The sequence below is a fragment of the Carassius auratus genome, chromosome 1 (assembly GCF_003368295.1).
Source record: "Carassius auratus strain Wakin chromosome 1, ASM336829v1, whole genome shotgun sequence".
NCBI lineage: Eukaryota > Metazoa > Chordata > Actinopteri > Cypriniformes > Cyprinidae > Carassius > Carassius auratus.
Window position 1 is genome coordinate 6675424 of NC_039243.1, and position 20850 is coordinate 6696273.

The following is a 20850-nucleotide window of genomic DNA, read 5'->3' on the forward strand; positions in this document are numbered from 1 at the left end:
TGTCAAATAGACCCTCCTTTTCAAATCATTAAAGCTAAAAAACAACAATTAGAAAATAGTCTAGCTCATCTGGTTGACCTCAAATGACCTTGTGTGAGTATCGCTGCTCTGTACTGCTTCATCAGCTGCTGTGTTCGTGGAGGTTGTTAATCTAAAAGGAGCTCGTTCTGGGTTGATTTGAGATTCTTTCTCTAGTCCCAGCTGCCGCTGTTTCCAGTTTCTTTTTATTCGGCGGATGAGAGAATGCTGTTTCTTTCTGCTATCTCGGGTTATTGAACACTGTGTGAGGGAGGACATGTGGTGACATTTGCTTTCAGTTGCACTTGCTCATGAAACGAGCCAGACGTTTAGTCTTTCTGGAAACATGCGCTTCATTCCAACACTGCTGCAAACATAGGTTTGTCCCAGAAGGTAGGTAGAGGAATTATGCCACCATCTAGCATCCCTTACTTTGGCAGCACTGCAGTGAAATCATTTGGGATTCAAGTCTCCTGTGCATTTTACACACTGTTTTGCATGATGTATGCATGATTCATGATTCAAAATCACTCATTTAGAAGATTCCACTTCATTGAGGATGCTCCTTTAGAAGAAGACAACGTGGGCACTTTTTGGTTTCCTAATCTGTCTCACATTCCTCAAGCAGTTTGTGTTCATGCCGTTGGTGGCCTGTCTGTTCTGAATCAGAGTATCCCAGCTCACAGGGATTTAAAGCTGAACTCTTAAGAGAAGTGAAATGACAACATGTTACCAACACAGGCTCATTCCTGACCTCCCATCTGTCAGCGCAGTCACAATTACAAAGCCTATTTTTGGAAGTTGTCAGTTCTTAGAAATTTAAATGAGATGAATGTGATATGTTTTTTTTTTTTGGCTTAACCTCAATCCCTCCAGACACACTATTTGTCCTGGACAGGAGAGAAAATAGACACAGATCAGCCATGCATCTACCTTCAAGACCAAAGATAAACATTAAGGGGGGAAAAATAAATAATACTTAAAACTGATTTAAAAAATGTAAATGGAAAAATGCTTTCAGATATCATCATCAGATTTTTTTTTTTTTTTTCAAATTGTTGGGCCTATGCATCTTGTGTTAAATTTAATATATTTTATTGTTTATTTTCAGGATTTTATTATTTATCTTTTTATGTTATTAACATTTTTTGTCAACGTTTGTACAAAGATTTATTTTGGGTCCTGTGTTGAGTTGCATATTGGGTCACATGTAGAATGAGTGACCTGAAGAATAGCCAGCTGAACTCAGCCGATTTAGACAGTATAGGGATATTTAATTGTGGTTTTAGCTTAATTTATTAAAAATCCAGACACCCCGTTCAATCCATAAGAGTTCAGATATGCAACACACAAGAAGAGTTTCAAGTGCCCATAATGGGCTTAAGTACCCTTTACATTTTAAGTTGTATTGTGTAAATATAGTTCAGAAGATTGAGGTTGGTCAGTGTTTATAGTTTTTGCTCACTGCTGCATGTACAGTGCATTCAGAAAGTATTCAGACCCCCATTCACTTTAATATGTTTTATGTTGCATCCTGATACTACACTAGTTTAAATACATTTTTTTATTTACACTCAGAATCCCATAATGACAAAGTGAAAACAGAATTTTAGAAATGCCTGTAATTTAAAAAGAAAAAACTGAAATGTCAAAATTACATAAGAATTCGGACCCTTCACTCATCACTTAGTTGAAGCACTTTTGGCAGCAATTACAGCCTCGATCCTTTTTGGGGATGATGCAACAAGCTCTGCACTCCTGGATTGAGAGATATTCTGTTATTCTTCTTCACAAATCCTATCAAGCTCGGTCAGGCTGAATGGGGACCATTGTTGGACAGACATTTTCAGGTCTCTCCAGAGGTGTTTGATAGGGTTAAGTCACCTTAACCTCCTTTAAATTTTTTGTGAATTTAGTATGTTTTTGATGTCATTACATTGTTTAGAGCATAAGAAAAATAAAGCTCACTGGCTGAGTATAACAATATTGAAAAATGATTTAAAATAAAAAGACATGAATAGGCAATAATAATAAAAATAATAATAATCAAAAAATGTTAGGGTTTAGGACTTTGTATAAAGATGATTCTCGTTTATGTTATGAAAGATATAACATTGTTATGATATGAATTTAGCTTTATGCAGTATGTGTGTAAAATGTTTCCTACAGTATCTATACACTATCTAATTTGCATATTAATGTGTTTTTGGGGCAACACGTAATGAAAAAAAGAAGTGTAATAATGGGAGTGATAATTGGCCAGGTTTTCATAATGATATCTTAGATTTCACACAATTCTTTCCCTATTCATTTGTTTTGTCTCCCAAAATGTGTAATAAACATGCTATTTGCTGTCCCCTGGAAATCAATACCCTGTTTCGTAACATTTTCTTGAGCTGTTGATCTATGATAAAAATTATTCATATTTAAGTGACAATTAAAAAATATTATAATATTTCCATAAGAGTGTTAAATTTGATCACTAAATTAATATCAGCCATTTTAAAGATGAAGGAGTGGTCACGATGAAACTTCCATTGATTTGGTATCTCTGAAAAGCCCTGAATGTGCTCCGTACAGAACGTCAAGTTCTCCGAGAAATTCAGTCAAATATAATGTCCACTACCGAAGACAAAAAGTCCTATTCCCTGGTCCCAGGAGGCTAGGACATTGACAGTGTTGTCCCTAAGCCCCACAGTATGATGCTGCCACCACCATCACTGCTGGGATACTTGAGGTAATTATTATTTAAAAAAATTCCCGAATGGACTGTATTTTGTCAAATAATAATAATAAATAATATATACACACACACACACATTTTCAATTTGAATATGTTTTAGAATGTAATTTATTCCTGATGCGAAGCAGAATTTTCAGCATAATTTATCCAGTCTTCTGTGTCGTCACATGATCCTTCAGAAATCTTTTTCTTATGCCGATGTGCTGCTCAACAACATGTTGAAAACAGTTTAGCTGCTTCATATTTTTGTGGAAATTGATCAATATTGATCTTATGGACCCCAAACTTTTGAGTGGTGGTATATAGAGTTTATTTCTGCATAAATTGGCAGCTTTTCCTGCTTATGAAGAGTGTCAGCTGCACTGAAATGCTGCGTGTTTATAAATCAGTACAGTCTCCTAGAGAAGGGAGATAAATAGAGACATTGAGTTTCTCTCTGTTTCTAGCATGCCTCTATTCCAACTTTAAGAGCGGGAACTGCCAAAACCATTAGGGTTTGTCTGTTTTTCTCATTAGCTCAGTAAAGTGATAAAGCACTATGGTCTGTCAATGTTGTGTGCCTGTTAATGCGTTGTTTTTGTTCCATGACGTTCTCCACATATGCTGTTAGATTTCACACTTCACACTTCTGCAACACTGCCCCTGTTCACTCAGCGACAAACAACCAGGACAAATCTGCATCCTTAATTCCACTCTTGCGTAAGTTGTCATGTTAAATTGGATTATGTATGAATGCTTTTTAAAACTACTATTTAAATCTGTTCTCTTCATATTTCATGAATGAGGCATAACATTTTACGAAACAGTGAGATGCCTACATAGACAGTTGTATCCTTAGGCAGCATCCTAAATTAAACTGAACTGCATGGACTGCAAAAAGTATATTAATTTTAATGGTAAAAAACTAAATCAGCTATCACTGGGATGATACCCTTTCAAAATGTATACCTTTATACCTTAGTTACATATTAGTGGTTAAAGCATGCATACACATTGACACTCCCAGAATTCATCATGTGGCTTTTTCTTTATCAAAGCATATTAAATGTGTTTGTCACAGTATAACAATAATACGATCAGAAGCTTGTGACATATAAACACGCATATCAAAAACATCTAAATCCTAACAAATACAAATAATATATTATATTAATTCATTACACACATCCTGATGTATTTCAAATGTTTATTTTGTATTTTATTTTGATGATTAGAACTGACAAATAAGGAAAATTCCAAATTCAGTATCTCAGAAAATTAGAATATTGTGAAAAGGTTCAATATTGAAGACACCTGGTGCCACACTCTAATCAGCTAATTAACTCAACACACCTGCAAAGCCTTTAAATGGTCTCTCAGTCTAGTTCTGTAGGCTACACAATAATAGAGAAGACTGCTGACTTAACAGTTGTTCAAAAGATGACCTTTGACACCTTGCACAAGAAGGGCGAGACCCAAAAGGTCACTGCAAAAGAGGCTGGCTGTTCACAGAGCTCTGTGTCCAAGCACATTAATAGAGAGGCGAAGGGAAGGAAAAGATGTGGTAGAAATAAAGTGTACAAGCAATAGGGATAACTGCACCCTGGAGAAGATTGTGAAACAAAATCCATTCAAAAATGTGGGGGAGGTTCACAAAGAGTGGACTGCAGCTGGAGTCAGTGCTTCAAGAACCACTACACACAGACGTATGCAAGACATGGGTTTCAGCTGTCGCATTCCTTGTGTCAAGCCACTCTTGAACAACAGACAGCGACAGAAGGGTCTCACTTCAAAAAGGACTGGACTACTGCTGAGTGGTCCAAAGTTATGTGCTCTGATGAAAGACAATTTTGCAATTCCTTTGTAAATCAGGGTCTCAGAGTCTGGAGGAAGAGAGGAGAGGCACACAGTTCATGTTGCTTGAGGTCCAGTGTAAAGTTTCCACCTGAGCAGTGCCACAGACTGATCGACTCCATGCCACGCTGCATTGCTGCAGTAATTCAGGCAAAAGGAGCCCTAACAAAGTATTGAGTGCTGTACATGCTCATACTTTTCTTGTAAATTTTTTAGTTGGCCAAGATTTCTAAAAATCCTTTCTTTGTATTGATCTTAAGTAGCATTCAAATTTTCAGAGATACTGAATTTATAATTCATCAAATTGACAGTTATAATCATCAAAATTAAAAGAACTAAACATCTGAAATATATCAGTCTGTGTGTAATGATTGAATATAATATAACATTTAACTTTTTGAATGGAATTAGTGAAATAAATACTAAACTTTTTGATGATATTCTAATTATATGACCAGTACCTGTAAAGTTCTGTTATTAATTATTCGATTTCTTACAGTTATATTTAATGGGTCACACTATGTCCTGTTTGAGCACCAAACAAAAACTCCAGGTGCTCTGTCACCGCTCTTGTGAGAACCAGACTGAAAAACCTATGTGCATACCTGGCTGGTTATATAGTTAATTTGATTTCAAGAATTAGTGATTGATATTTTTCAGTATTTCGAATCAGCCTTTTTTCTCTCCTCATCCACTACCTTAAAATGATTTTATTCAAAGAGTTCGGAGGAAACATAGCATCTTAAAATGCAGCCTACGTAGGCAGTTAACTGAGAACAGAACGAATGTGTTTTTTAGATTCAGGCACACATTGATGCCAATTTGTTCCTAATTCCTAATGTGCAAGGCGACTAGCGGTTCTTCTAGTGATGGCTTTTTTGCTGCTCTTGACTTGTTACACTGTGATTTCATTCACTTTTATATCTCCCAAGCTCTGCTTGCTCATGTTTTTCTATTTATTCAGTGCGTTAAATGACTCGGAAAGTCTTAAATATGATCAAACCATTGATGGCATTGTACGGAAACAATCTTTTTATAGATTTGGCACAAAACTGCATTATTTACCCATGTGTGCATATGGATTAAACACAAGGAAAATGTACTTTACAATTTGTGTATTTTTAAGATCCCAGAGTGATAACAATTGCAGTGTTTAAATGAATGTTTTTTTTTTATTTTTGTTTTTTTACGTTCCTCTTGCTCTTGTCTAGTGAAAACAGATATTATTGTAGCTTTAACTTGGAGTTTGTGCATCCAGACTGTTTTTCCAGATTGACTCCAGATGTGACTGTTATCCATTATAGTTACAGCATTTTGGTTTCCATGAAAATAAATTTAATATAATTAAAGGAAATGTGATAAAACAAACATGGACAATTGTATGTGCAATAATCAGAAAACAAAATGTGAAAGTTGATTAAACTGCATTTGATCTTGTTTTTATACCTTGAGACAGAAATAATGCAATAAAAAAATGAATGAATTTAGCTTGAATGAATTGTTGTATAATAAATGCTTTATTTAAAGTTTGCTCTTATTCAGGTAACAGCCAAGTGACACTATATGAATGGGCACAAAGACTAGTAACCCAGGTTCATTAGAAAAACATACCTGTGACATTGATTTCTGCAAATTATTACAATGGTTCTTGCATGTTTTGTGAAATCCAGGCTCTAAAAGTGGGTTAAATTTGATCTGCAACAAATGCATGTGAATTTATTATATCGTTACTCAAACTGTGAAATGAAATGTGGCACTAAAAGGTTTATAAATAATGTACACCTACACTAAACCCCATATTCTAAACCTAAATGATAGTGTTAACAAAAGAGACACACGGGAGATAAAAATGAATTTTCTCAGGAAATAATATAATTTCAGGTTGCTTCTATTAGTGTTTGAGTTCTTTTATTGTCAATTGTTTCACAAGTCTTTTACACAAGCCCAACACATGGTAAATGCAACACGGTACCAGGTGCACTACCCAACAAGTTTACTACATCAGAATATATTAGTTGACAAGTCATAAAAGTGTTTTGAGGTTGCATATTGTGCAAAGAACTGCATGAAAAAGCCTTTATTAACTGATAATCTGCTCCTATGATTTGTGTGAAAAGCAATAAAAGTTGGCATTCCACTGATATAGTCCATTTTAGATGGAAACTGGAAATGTTTAGCAAAAATTTAGGTACAGCCACTTTTTTGAACATTAGTCTGAATAGTATTTACAAACTGAACATTAAATTCTGGCACTTAATCTGTTAATTCAGTGTTTCGATCTGCAACATCATTTCTGGTCTATCACCTTCAGAAAATCTACATTGATCACTGAAAATGCATGTTGACATCAGGGGGTCTTTGAAGCAATGTTTTTGCTAATCAAATTATTTCAGTAGTGAATTTAACATAAGTATATTAATTTGGGAGCATTTACACAAGCCAGTCTCTCATCAGTTTAATTCATTGGTCTATCATGTGATCTGAACCTCTTGCAGTGGTAATTCTGTTGCTCTGGCTTCCAAAACAAGGAGGCTAATTCTTCATTTATTTGTTCCCATAAGTGTTCATGCGTGTGGCTACTTCCAAAATTTGAAAGACACACATGATGTCATTGTTAAGGCCTTGTATCACCTCCTAGTTTATTTCTCCATCATTTCTCTTTATTCGTGTACATTCCACGTCCTCTGTCACTCGCAAGGATGAAGTCCTGATGTCGTCTTCGGCCATCTTGCCAACGATCGCCCTCGTTAGCGAACGCCAGTTAGTGAGTTTGACGGCTCTGAGGCACTTTGTGGCATTGTTCCTAACGCTGACAAAACACAGAGTGTTAATGACCCCGTTGCTCATAGCGATGCATTCGATGATGTAGAAAACGACCAGCGAGTTACGGCCGCGTGTGATCAGCATCGGGTAGAAGTCACGCAGCAGTGTGAAACTATAATACGGTGCCCAGCACAGAACGTACACCACCAGAACTGCAATCAGTGCCACCACCGTCCTGCGCCGACTCCGGAGCCGTTTACGCAGTTGGTCGGTCGGAAATCCCGGGAGGTTCTTGAACCACAGCTCCCTGGAGATCTGCGCGTAACAGACTGACATGGTCACCACGGGCCCCAGGAACTCCACGATGAAGATGAAGAGGAAGTACGACCGATACATGAGCTGTTGATCTGCAGACCAGATCTGAGCGCAGAAGATCTTTTTGTGGTGGCCGAGCGTGCTGTGCGGGTACTCGTGCTCTGTAGCGAAGTATGCCGACGGCACTGCGATGAGCACAGGGATCATCCAAACTCCAAAAATAATCCAGTACGCTGTCTGATACTTCATACGGGGTTTCAGGGGATGAACGATAGCCATGTACCTGTTGAATACAGAAAATGCTGAGAAAACTGCCTGAATGCATTTGCACATAATAAACACTCACACTAGGGTTGCCACCCATCCCTTAAAATATGGAAACGTCCCTTATTTGAGAATAAAATAGCACGTCCCGTTTTGAATCAATACGGGCAGGGTTTGTCCCGTATTCTCGGAGTTGTCTTCAATGCGGCATCTCATGCAAATCATCCCACTGACATTCTGTGAAGAGTCGTCCTATCCTGCCCCTGATTGGGAAATACTCGCTGGCATCGTTGGATTGATTGGTTTGTCAGAGTCAGAGGAGGACAGGTCTCTTGGCAGAAAGAATGGCGGAGGCTGTAATATACGGTACCTATGTAAAGTTAACAAAACACTATATAAAAACATTAACTTACTAATCATAATAATAAAAATTGTGTGTTTTACATGAATTTAGACATTTTTATAGATAGGTTATTTATTATGTGGTTTCACTGTTTGGATGGTGTTACTGTCTGCAAACAATGACAAATATTTTATCCTTTATAAATCTTCACACCACCTTATACAATTACTTAAGTTCATTAGCAATTAATATTTTTATGAAAACCTGTTTCAAGTTGTGATTTACCACCACTGGCACGTCATCAGACCTGTGGTTATCTGGCCCCGAGGGGTGTCCCCCCCCCCTCAGGTGTCCTTTATTTTTCTGTATTGAAGGTGCCAACCCAAAAACACACACACACACACACACATCCCATAGGCGTAATGGTTTTTATACTGTACAAACTGTATATTCTATGCCCCTACACCTAACCATAACCCTCACAGGAAACTTTGTGCATTTTTACTTTTTGAAAAATGGGGACATGGGTTATGTCCTCATAAGTCACCCTCTCATTGTAATGCCTGTGTCATACCCATGTCATTATACAAAGTTGTGTCCTGATATGTCACAAAAACACGCCCACACACACACACACACACACACACACACACACACACACACACACACACACACACACACACACACAGATATATATATATATATATATATATATATATTAAACTAAAATTTAAACAACAACAATGACAACAATGTAAATCTACATGAAAAGCAGTGTTACATGCTGTGCCAAAACTTAAATGAAAATGAATTGAAATTCAAAAATTATCAATAATTCAATAAAGTGCAATTTTTTGCTAGAAAATGAGTGTTCTTTAAAACACAATTTTGATTTTGAAGCTTTTTTCTGAAAGTTTAAAAGGGTTATTTTATTAAAAGATCTGATATTTACATTTATCAGACACTTCTAACCAAAGCGACTTATTCAGGCAATATATTTTTTGTTTTTACCAGTATGTGTGTTGCCTGGGAATTGAACCCATGACCTTTTGTGTTGCAAACGCAACGCTCCACTACTGACCAAAGATTTAGATTGAAATTAGATGAATAAACAAGACTGTCTAATGATGCCTATTGTACTAATTATATACAATATATGTTTTATGTTTAATACAACTATATATCCATATATATTAATGTTACATTTTTCCAGAATGGATTACCTGTGAAATTTCTCTGAATTGCAATTAAGGAAATTCCACTTCCTTCATTTCCAATTCAAACTTCCTGTAGCCAGTTCTTAAATTCTGAATTGTAGAATTTGAACTGGGACTGGATTTGAATCTGCTTTAGGAAACTGTGAGCATTTGGAATGGATCAAGTGTTTGGTGTAGATTTGTATTGGTATTTATGAAAGCTCAAATCCTCAGAGCAGTCCAGAAGTAGAAAATGAATCATGGTCTGGCACACAGTATTAACACATACCGAGTCTCTGATCTCTCTGTCTGATCTGATCACTGTTCCCCGTTCTTAATGAGACATTTCATAACCTTTCGACATTCACGATGAATAGCAGGCTCCTCCATCACTCGTTCTCTAAATGAATGATACAGCACTATTTTTTCTCATTTAAACTCTGTCCATTTTGATTAACAGCACATCTTTGCCCGTGGCTCTACTTGTTTTCTCTCATGCACTAAAATATGTCCCACTGTCTGTAATAATTCTACATTTATTACTAGTAAATATGAATTTAATTGGTTAACTGATCTGTATGTTACTTGAAATTCTGATATTCCAAAGTTCCAATGAGTTCTTTTCTTCCCAGAGGAAACCTTTGCAATCTTCACTGGCTCAGCAGGGATAACGGAGTCCCCTCTAGATCGGCAATGTGAACACAATGTACTTTTGCCCCAGATACATGTGGTTACTGTACTGCATGGGAAGCCCAAAGACTTTATTAAATTTACTATTGATATGCATCATCTGTGCTACTTGCCAAGTTCACAAATAAGAAGTCAAAGTTCATGGGAAAAGCATGCTGGGCTAACAGGTTAGACAATTTCATGGCATTGTAAGATAAAAGCGGTTCTGTTCCAAAATCTAGTGAGCTCATTAAGTAGAGAGCATTTTATAATCTTAAAAGTAAAGGTTCCTAAAGGTTTTTTATTATTATTATTTTTTTATTCAATGATGCCATAGAAGAAAATCTTTTGTTCCCCAAAGAACCTTTCAATAAACAGTTCTGAAAAAAATAGTTTTTCTTAGTGCACAGAACATTTTTACAATCTTTCTCCACTATAAAGAACCTTTTGTGGATTCGAAAGGTTCCATGGATGTTAGGTTCTTCATGGGACCATCAATGCCAACCTTTATTTTTAAGAGCGTAAAAGTCTTAGTGACATGCTAATATTAAAATCTATAGCAATAAGATAAACTTACGAGGCTTAATCTCAGGTTGGGTGCTGCCTTTGTAGCCAGCTCATTAGGTTTTATTTTATTTTTAAAGTTGTCAAATTATTTGCTGAAATGTGTTTGCAAATAGATTAAGAACCAAACTGCTGCAAGGACTGACTAATGTGTTCACATTAAGATCTTTAGAGGCGATGAGACTGTTGAATGTACTGTAGGTTGTGTCTGAATTTCTGACTAGCACACCTGTCAGCTGACGTCTAAGGCTGTTGCTGAAGGCTAAATATAGGATGTTCTGCCCGGCCATTCAAATATTGACATGCTATTTAGCTAGTTTAGCCTCAGGGATTGGCCAAACGTGATGCAAGTGCTGTGCAAGCGTCTCACATACAGGTGCAGCAGCACCTCAGAAAGCATTTCACGTGATCTGAATGTATGAATGAAGTCTGCAGCTAATCCAAATTTGAGTCGACTAAAATCTGAACTGAAGTCTCTAATCCTGCCTTCATGTCCTTCTGAGGAATTTGTTGTAAGATTGGAAGTCGTAAATATGATTTTGTGCACGTTAAGTGACTAGATTTTTTTTTTTTATGCAAAAGCTGAGCAGTTTTTCTTTTCACGTGGCACTTTTTACTGTACAAACTTTAAGAGCTAAACTATTATCCAACATTAAATTAACTAAATTAGACAACCCTGTTACCAAAGTTAAGAAAACATTTTTAATCATCTATGGGAAACGTATGTTAAAAACTGCATAACAGCTTGCAAAAAATGTAACATGTAATATTAATATTATGTTCCAGTTTGGGGTTGGTAAGATTTTTCAATGTTTTTGAAATAATTCACTTCTGCTAACTAAGGCTGCATTTAAAAATAGAGTAAAAACTGTAATATTGCTAACTATTATTATAATTTAATCACAATATTTGTATATATATTTTAAACAGTAATTTGTTCCTGTGCTCAAAGCTGAATTTCCAGCATCATTACTCCAGTCTTCAGTGTCACATGGTCTTCAGAAATCATTCTTATATAGTGATTTGCTGCTCAAGAAACATTTCTTATTATGTTGAAAACATTTGATATTAATATTAATATTTTTTTGTGGAAACTGAGTCATTTTTTTTTCCATTATTCTTTGATTAAAAGGAAATAAATTTTTGATCAATTTAATGCATTTTTATTGAACTGAATTTAATAAATAAATTGTATTAAACTAAAAAATATCCTATTCATAGTAAGTGGAACTTTCTCATAAAGACAGGAAACTTTTCAAACTTAATGCACATCATTAGTCCTTCATTTTGTTGCTTTAAATGTGTAATTATGTTTTTTTTGTATTTTGGCCTTGTTATGCAGCTACAGCAAATAATGGGAGATTTTGTCCTACAAGCTTGTTTCCTTGTGATCAAAACCAATTTACCATAATTATTTAATAAACATATTGACCCACAGTGTATGCAACATGTAGCAACATGCTGCATGAGCTCAGAGAGACGAATGCTCACCTGTCCACTGCGATGGCTAGCAGGGCATTGGTGGACACGTAGAGAGACACGGTCCGAAGGTAGTTAATGGAGACGCAAAGCACAATCCCATGATCCCATGACAGCTGTTTGACCACGTAATAATCCACCAGAAAGGGACAGCACACAGTGGCCACCAGGAAGTCTGATATTGCCAAGTTGGCGATGAGTAAATTGGTGAGATTCCTTAGTTTTTTGTAGCGTGCCAATGAGGCTATAAAGAGGCAGTTCCCAACACCGCAGACCAGCATGATGCAGACCAGGACCACCGCGATAATGATTTTAGCCACGAAGAACGCTCGTCCCTGAGTCGTGTCTGGGATCTCGTCCATCGGAACCTCGTAATCCAGGGGGATGTCGTAATTGGGCATGAGGTCAAGGGGGCTCCCCGATGGGGGGATGAGAGTCCATGTCCCGGTGGAGGTGCTCCTGTTGTCTTCTCCCATCGTCTCTTTTTTAATGGTCTGTCAGAGAACAAGGATCTTTCATATTCTTGTTTGAACACATCATTTGTTACCGGCTTCTAAATTAAGAAAATAAATTTTTTACTTTAAAAAAAAAAAATCATTGCTGGACTAGTGCTATCCTGCACTCTTCAAAATAAAGGTTCTTTATCGGTATCAATGGTTCCATTAAGAAACTTTTCATTCCAAATAAGGTCATTTAGATTATTAAAATGTTAAAAGCAAAAATGGTTCTTTCACTGAAAGATATTTTGGGGGGAACCCCAAAGTGGTTCTTTGATGGCATTAGATTAGATTACTGTAGATTAGATTAGGTTCAACATTATTTGAAAACTGTGCTTTTAATGAAAGAAAACATATTCATAACTCATGTGAAAACTCAAATGCTTACTGACAGATGTGTGGATGAGAGCTGGAGGCCAGGAAGCTCACAGATGGCCATATTAGGGATGGATTTATGATAATGCCCATTTTTTTCCTGCATGTTTACTTAAAACTTAACTTGTTTTTCTTTCAAACTGAACGGAATTGACTGCTCTTTTTCTGTACTTGTGTACTCTTAGGAACAGTTTACAGAATGGTGCTTTTGTAGCGATGCAATAGAAAATAAACATTTTATTCCCAAAGAATATTCAATAAATAGTTCCTAAAGGAATAATATTTTAATACCACCGGTGTACTATTTAATGATAAGTAGCTAATCAAATACGTTTTTACCAACCAAGGGCAAATAAATGGCCTTGCATCGAGCTACATAAATATAAATTGTAGTTAAAAAATAAATAAATACATAATAATAATAATAATGATATATATATATAGATAGCACATTTATTCGATTAGTTAGATTAGATTAGCATCAGCAACAGAGTAACCTATATTTCTAATAAATTATTTACAATAAAGTATGCAAAGTGAACATGTAATGCACACACTTGCAAAAAGTCTGTGGTGAATAACATGTATTCTGCACTTCTAAAACTGATTTATTGTGGGCTGTTTCCTGGAATTCATTTGCATTTAAAAGAACCCAACAATTTTAAATGCTTACAAACTTTCTATTGAGAAAAAAAGCCCAAATCTGGTGAGAGAAAAAAACACTGAACAATTGCACTTTCCCTTCAGAAATAAGAAGTAATTTAGATCCTACCTTCAGAGCACCCCTGGTGTTGTTCTCGGCGGGAGGACATGTGCGCATCTTCAGAAGTGTCTCTGTAGTTTCTGCTGGATGTGACCGGAGAGCGGCGGCTGTGCTCTCAGCTGATGAATGAATGAAAGCAAGAAGCAGCGCTCAGCGCCTCCTGCCCTCTAGCGGCTCTACTGCGTGTCTGCACGCCAAGTCACTAGTTATGCTCGCGTAGCCCTTCGCAAATTAAATGTATTTTTATAAACACATCCTAATAAATCCCCCAGTATTCAGAGCTCCTATGGCTATCAAATGTATAGCTTCGACTGGACAAACCACGAAATAGCAAAATGTCGACAAACGCGCCAAATCTCTAACGTAGGCTACTAACTGTAAATGGTGCCAGAGCCGTTGAGAAACCGAAAAATTTGTTAATTCTTTTTATTTTGTTAAAAAATCTCAGTTTAAACGCTGTATAATACCACTGTTTTATATAACAACGATTCTATAACAGAAAATTGGTTGTTCTGAGGTGAGGCAAAGTAACAAAACGTTCCTTAAAAATCACAAATGTAAGGGCTCAAGTGGCTTTTTGTATTAGCTTTCCACATAACGAAAGTGATGACGTTTCTCAACGGTCACTCATCACCATCGTAAACCCTCCAAATTATTATTTTTTTTAATTCTCTTTTTTCTTTCTTTTTATTTATTTATTTATTTTAGAAAACTGTAGGCTACATTTATAACATTTTCATTAAATTACAAAAACAAATGAAAAAAGGAAAACTTGACATCGTTTTCTTTACTGAAGTTCATTATTACTCCCCTTTTCTCTATTTATAAAAAAAAAAAAAAAAAAAAAAAAAATGGAATGCAACAAATATATTTGTGGTCTCCCATTCAGAGCAAACCATGACAACTGCTGCTGAGAAGCCCAGGAATGGAAAAAAAGGTAAGCTAAATTTAAAGTAATAGTTTATTTTTAATTGTCTCACTTTAGTCACAGTACAATACCACAAATTATATATAGAAAATATATATATAAACTTTATATATATATATATAGCCTCCTGACTTTGCCTTTTGTTCTATTTCAGGTAAAAAAAGGCAAAAGCAGGTAAAAACCTTGATAAAAAAAAAAATCTTGTTTAGCCTAAGATATAAACAACTGACAAGGTGATAAACGGTCACAATTGCCCCCGATATGCAGACTACACTGACACATGAGAAGGGATTTTATCAGGCAATTTTATTGGGTAAATAAATCAACATCTTGAAACCCATGAAAAAATGTCTACATTTCACCCAATAATCACCCAAGGAAGACAGAAGAAATTATATTTAACTTAAAAATACTGCAAACTTTTTCCCCCAAATTTGTCAGAATATTTTAATAACAATTAAACAAATTTCCCCCCTAAAACTCATTACTGCAGTAGTGGAAAAAAGTCAGAACACAATAGTAAAATGTGTTTAATTATTAAAATAATGTTACAATGAAAGCATGTCGTGTAGACATTCCACAAAAATATTGTGATGGAAGTGAGAAAGCTTCCAGAACTTGTAATTTGTCAAAAAAAAACTGAACCTAAAACAGGCTTTATTGCCTTAATGCAAAATATAATTTGTTTTTCTTTTAATTTAGGGTTGAAATATGACTTGGACACATTTTTGTGGGATTCACAAGATGAGTTTCTGTTTAAGAAGGACAAGCCATCTAGATAAAAAAGAAAGTGAAACAGGTGTCGTGTTGAAGATTTATTCATATGTAGACACCGAATCTATCAAAGACCATTATGCTGTCCTCCACACACACAATCCTTCACTCCCTGACAGAATCATTCCTGAACATCCTCTGGATTTACAGCTCGGATAGGAGACTACGGTAGATTTCTGCATGGACAAAAATATCCCTCCCTTTCTCTAAATCACTCACTCACACACACACACACACACACACACACAAAACAAGCCATAAAAGCAGCACTGAATCCACAAGCAGCTGAATATCAAACAATGATATTGTAGCAAGGCAGCAGGACAAAATAAGAACATACCCGTCATAATGAGTGCAGCTCATTATAACAGGAAGCGAAGAAGCAGTGAGGCTTTAATGGTGGACAGCTGTGTACATCCATTAAACTGCATGAGAGACTCGGAGCAGACACCTCCACGTCTGTCACTAACACACTGTCTGAATGTCCAGCACGCTTGAGTTACTTCACAGAGTGTGTGAGGCTACCTGATGTCAGAGACTGATGACTGTGCTGTCACGATGGTGAGAAATCAGTAGTCTGCTCATTTAGAGAGTAAACCAGGGATGACAGTCACTGATAGCTTCTCGTTGCCCTTTCTTTATAAGAAAACTTGCTGTGAGAACATTTCTTGCAGTTAATTGACGACAGCTGCATTGTTCGAGGTTAAAACATTGTAAACCTTTTGGGTAACCGCTAGGGTGTTTTTTTTTTTTTGGTTGCTAGGGCATCTTTGGTTGTTTGAAAGCTGATCTGTGTAGATTACTTTCACATTGTAGTTCTTTACTGATTAGAGATTTCATGATGAAAGTTGTAGTAACTTAGTCTCGGTTACTCATGTTAGGTCATTTATTCTGAGTACTTTTTAGATTATTTTTTACCTAACTTCTTTTAAATTTACCATATTAAATGTACCATATTTTATTTAAAAAAAGGGGCGAAATAACTATATTACATTATTTGATATTATCATCATGAAGCGCATTAAACATTACTGCATTATATGAACAAACATTAATACACAAACATGAAAATTACACTCCCAAAGTCTTCCAGGTTTGAAATATTTTTGTTTAAGATTTCAAGAACCAACCATTCAAGGTCACTGGATTTGATGAAGCCAGCTGTGCATCACCAGTGTTCAGTAACTTGCAAAATGATTTAGTGACATACAGCCAAGTATGGTGATCCATACTCAGAATTTGTGCTCTGCATTTAACCCATCCATAGTGCACACACACACACACACACACACACACACACTGTGAACACACACACAGAGTTTGTGAGATTGTTCTAATTGTGAAGCTGAAAGGGTGCTAAAGTGTCCTGGGTGGTTGCAATGGCATTGCTATATGGATGTTAGGGTGTTCTGGCTGGTAAAAAAAACTTTATTCTTCCTCTTTAAAAGATGCAAAGAGAGCGAGTTGTTTTGTGCAAGAATTTCATCAAGATCTATTTAAACTACTTGGTCTTTCAGAAACTAATTCCTGTACTTCAGAGTAGAGCAATACTTCTGTTTAAGTTATTTAGTTTCATATTGAACATTCCTTTCATTGGCTCTTGCATAAAAGTTGATACTTATGTAATGGTCTGTGAGAACTGCTCGTCCTTACCTTTTAATTGACCTGTTGAAAAAAAAAAAACCTGTAGGGAAAATTGTTTCCTGTCCATTTAACAGAAAGCTTTTAATGTTTTTTTTTTCTTCCTCTATTTTATGTATTGAAATGACACTTAGTGGAGGGTCATTATGTGCTGAGCCTGGGACTAATTTGATAGTGTCTGTCAGTTATTATGCAAACCTCTCATCATAACATTTTAAAAGCGTGTCTAATGTCAGTTGCCTGGTGGTCAGATCCCCAGCTGTGTAAATAATGAGACCAGTCTTTGCTAAAATATAAACACGACTGATTTCATCTGGGGTGAATATTCTGCTGCTTTATGATAGTTTCCCCAAGGTTTGCCTACAATAAAATGCACATCTTTGCAAAGTATCAACAAAACACACATTTGATACAGAGTTAATGAAAATGTAGAACAGTGTTTACAGTAGAACCAGTGTTTCCGTCAATGTTGTGATGTTATTGATGCACCTGTCAGCTTGTGCCCAAATTCATAAGTGAATTTCACCTCGCTCTCACCAAAAAATTTACAGAGCCTTGAGTGCTGACGCATATAGATGTTACACGATTTTGTGCTAAACCAAATATTTCAGTTCTTTCGTCAGGTACAGAGCGTTCATGCCTGAAATCTTACAACTAATCTCAAGTCGTACAGTTATGATTTAAAGAGACTATATAAAAATGGTTTGGAACAACACGAGGGTGAGTAAATAATGCCTTAATTTTGGGAACCTTTCCGTTAAGCTCAAGCAGACAAATAAAAATGTCATAAAATACACACCATTTATTTTAAAGGCTAATTTTATTAGTCCACAATACAAAATAAAGATCTGTCCTCAGTGACCAACTCATTCCCATACAAAAGCAAAACAATACTAAACAGTCATTGAACAAACATGTTTGTTAAAAGATGATTCTGAATGTAAAGAAGAGGATCCCCTGATCAAAGTCTCAGAGTCCAGTGAGTGTGAGCCAGCTCATTTTTTAGCATATGTGATTTTCATGGCACACGTGGCTGTGATTCTGAAGCCCTGTAAAGCATCCTTCGCGACTCCGGCTTGAGCCTCACCCTCAAACTCCACAAACGCAATGTCGTGCTTTCCAGGAACCAGACGCACTTCTTTAAACCCTGGAAACCTAAACAGATGGAACAAGACAGGGAGTTAAAAAAAAAAAAAAAAAAAAAAAAAAAAAATCGGAGCAGAAAAATCTAGCTGAGAGAGCTGGTTGTCAATATTTATGCATTTTTAATCAAAAGGTTTCCATAAATCCAGTTTAATTAAGGTTTTCTACATTAATATCCACACACAAAAAAAGTTCATATAAATTAGAATATTTTTATATGCCAAAAATAAATAGATAAAATAAAAAGGTTTATAGTGTTTAAAACTTACTGGTTGAATAACATGGAGAGCATCATCTCATTGGTTTCCTCCGGGAGATTATTCAGGAACAGAATATAATTCGGTGGGTTGTCAGGGACCTAAATCAATATAAAATAATGTATTGAGTGACTTAGAATTTCAGATATATAAAACAATGTATTATTGCTAATCCTAAAATATATAAAATCACAAAATCCGTGTGTAAGATGTGTGACGGACCTGGACTGTGGCGGGTGGAGGAGGTTGTGTGTTCACAGCGTCCTGCAGGGAAAACAAACAAACAACATTTCAGCACAACTTGGCCGTCACATCAATATCAGCAAACATGATGCATTTCAACTCACCGCTGGCTTCTTATTTACATTGGCGGCCTGTTCCAGAGCCTTCTTTTTCTTCTCTTTCTTCTTTTCTTTATCTCCATACGTGCCTCTCATCTTAGAGATCAGGTCCGAGTCTGTTTTTGCATACTGGATTCGCTGTAAGTACACGCTTAGGTCAGCGACTGAGAAATGTGTTAATCATTTCTAATACTTTATAATGTGTGAACTGATGAATAATACGAATGATAACATCTGATAAACACCATCAGTGATTCTCATCGCAGATGAAAGAAACATCATATAGCAGAGTAAATGACATTTTTCACATTATTGATTAACTTCTCCTTGTTTGATCAAATTCTAGTTGAAGGTTAAAGTGAAACAAAGGACCATATTCTGCTCATTTTCTGAAATGCTAATCGTATCGGTTACGTGAAGGTCAAGCGACTACTGTGTAGTCCCTGTGAGCTGCGAGCAACGCCTGTGTCACTGACCATGGGTTTGTTGTAGAAAGGGAAGCCCTGAAGCTGTCTGAGGGCATTGGTGGCTGCAGCGAGCTCTCTGAAGATAACAAACGCCTGACCCCTCATCTTCATAGTCTTCATCGCAACAATGTCCATAACCTGGCCGAACTGGGAGAACAAGGCGTACAGTGATCTCTTCAGCTCTGTAGAAAAGATCCAGAGGAGAAAAAAAAACAAGCTTTACAAAGATGCAGATTCTGTGATCAAACATACAGTCAATTCTGTTCTGCTCATATTCACGATAGACTTTACCTTCTTTCTTGATCTTATCATTGACATTGTTGATATAGATAGTGTGATTCGGTCGTATGTCCATGATTAATAATTTCAGGTAAAACCACACTGAACTGAAATAAAGAGAAAAGGCACAGAAAAAGAGAATGAATGCATTAAGCAGTAAACGTCAGCAACTAACGTACACTGTGACGTTAGAAGACACACGAAGTGTCTTCTGTTTAGTATTTCCACTAGTAGAAACTAGTTATAGTATACACAAATTTATAAAATAAGGGTAAAAATAATTTATAAAACATTACTACAACAATAAAACGGAATGAACCGCCTCACACTCACCACACTGCTGAGCTCAAGCGGAAACTGGCGAAGCTTCTTCTTCTTTTCGTGTATCGTTGTGAAACAGTTTCCGCTCGTTACGCCACCTGCTGTCGCGGAGTGATATAAACATTGCCCTCTAAAACACAAGAGTGAGGAGGATTTCTATAAACTTGGCCTCGTCACCCAGGTTCGATAGTATGGAGTGCAAGTTTAAAATTCTTAAAAGCAAGCAACCCTACAAATACTTTAAGATAGATATAAGTTTTCAGTCAGACAGACATGTATAGATTATGGTTGAGAATTATAAGAAAGAATCACTAATATAATATATATGTCTCACCGAAGAATTGATATGGAACATATACTGTTGTATTGTGAACTATGGACTTCTAAAACAAAGTTCAGTGTTTGTGTTCAGAGTGTGTTGATGCTCTGTAGCTTGCGCTCAGTGAAAAAGCGGTGTGTGTCTCGTGTGTGTGTGTGTGTGTGTGTGTGTGTGTGTGTGAATGCAGACGGGTTGCTGCGACTGAAATAAGACAACATTGAGGTGTTATTATGACGAGCAGCAGATCGTGTGTTGCACATTTTTGTATATTATAACGTGTATGCACTAAAAAAATAAAATAAATGCAGCCTGAGTCTATTCTGAACATGAGAAGGCAGCTCCCTCTGCTGTCAGACTCACCAGTGAACAGCAACAGCTTTACTGTCCATGAGCGTCTGTGCTGGGCTCCAGTTGAACCTCACAAACTGTAGACAACCCAACACTGGGGCCAGAAACTTCAGCAGACAGCTCTTAGTTATTAATGTTTATTTTGAGCCAAGTACAATTCTGTTGAAAAGTTCAGGGTCAGTAAGATCTGTTTTTGAAAGAAGTCTCTTA

The 20850-nt window shown here is 36.3% G+C and overlaps 2 protein-coding genes across 3 annotated transcripts; both read right to left on the reverse strand.

The window, feature by feature from the left end:
* Positions 1 to 6476: 6476 nt before the first annotated feature.
* LOC113049060 (prokineticin receptor 2-like) lies at positions 6477 to 14407 on the reverse strand. Of its 2 annotated transcripts, none has more exons than XM_026211127.1 (3): positions 13832 to 14407; positions 12200 to 12681; positions 6477 to 7955 (listed from the first exon to the last, which is right to left on the reverse strand). In XM_026211127.1, the coding sequence occupies exons 1-3, from the start codon at positions 13877 to 13879 to the stop codon at positions 7229 to 7231; spliced, it is 1257 nt and encodes a 418-aa protein (XP_026066912.1). In that variant the 5' UTR covers positions 13880 to 14407; the 3' UTR covers positions 6477 to 7228. The 2 variants fall into 2 exon arrangements, with proteins under 2 accessions (XP_026066912.1, XP_026066983.1); XM_026211198.1 differs by having other exon boundaries at positions 12200 to 12740.
* A 3559-nt stretch (positions 14408 to 17966) lies between these two features.
* Positions 17967 to 20078, reverse strand: LOC113049172 (U2 small nuclear ribonucleoprotein B''-like). The gene is made up of 7 exons (XM_026211330.1): positions 19986 to 20078; positions 19665 to 19759; positions 19383 to 19555; positions 18913 to 19044; positions 18788 to 18829; positions 18578 to 18666; positions 17967 to 18320 (listed from the first exon to the last, which is right to left on the reverse strand). Exons 2-7 carry the CDS (start codon positions 19726 to 19728, stop codon positions 18161 to 18163), a joined length of 660 nt encoding a protein of 219 aa, XP_026067115.1. The 5' UTR covers positions 19729 to 19759; positions 19986 to 20078; the 3' UTR covers positions 17967 to 18160.
* Positions 20079 to 20850: the final 772 nt, after the last annotated feature.

Coding starts and splice junctions, on each gene's coding strand:
- LOC113049060 (XM_026211127.1), bottom strand. CDS start 13,879: ATGCGCACATGTCCTCCCGCCGAGAACAACACCAGGGGTGCTCTGAAG. Junction 12,682..13,831: donor ACACCAGGGGTGCTCTGAAG/GTAGGATCTAAA, acceptor GTTCTCTGACAG/ACCATTAAAAAAGAGACGAT. Junction 7,956..12,199: donor CTAGCCATCGCAGTGGACAG/GTGAGCATTCGT, acceptor TGTATTCAACAG/GTACATGGCTATCGTTCATC.
- LOC113049172 (XM_026211330.1), bottom strand. CDS start 19,728: ATGGACATACGACCGAATCACACTATCTATATCAACAATGTCAATGAT. Junction 19,556..19,664: donor TGATAAGATCAAGAAAGAAG/GTAAAGTCTATC, acceptor TCTTTTCTACAG/AGCTGAAGAGATCACTGTAC. Junction 18,667..18,787: donor CTCCACCCGCCACAGTCCAG/GTCCGTCACACA, acceptor ATATTGATTTAG/GTCCCTGACAACCCACCGAA.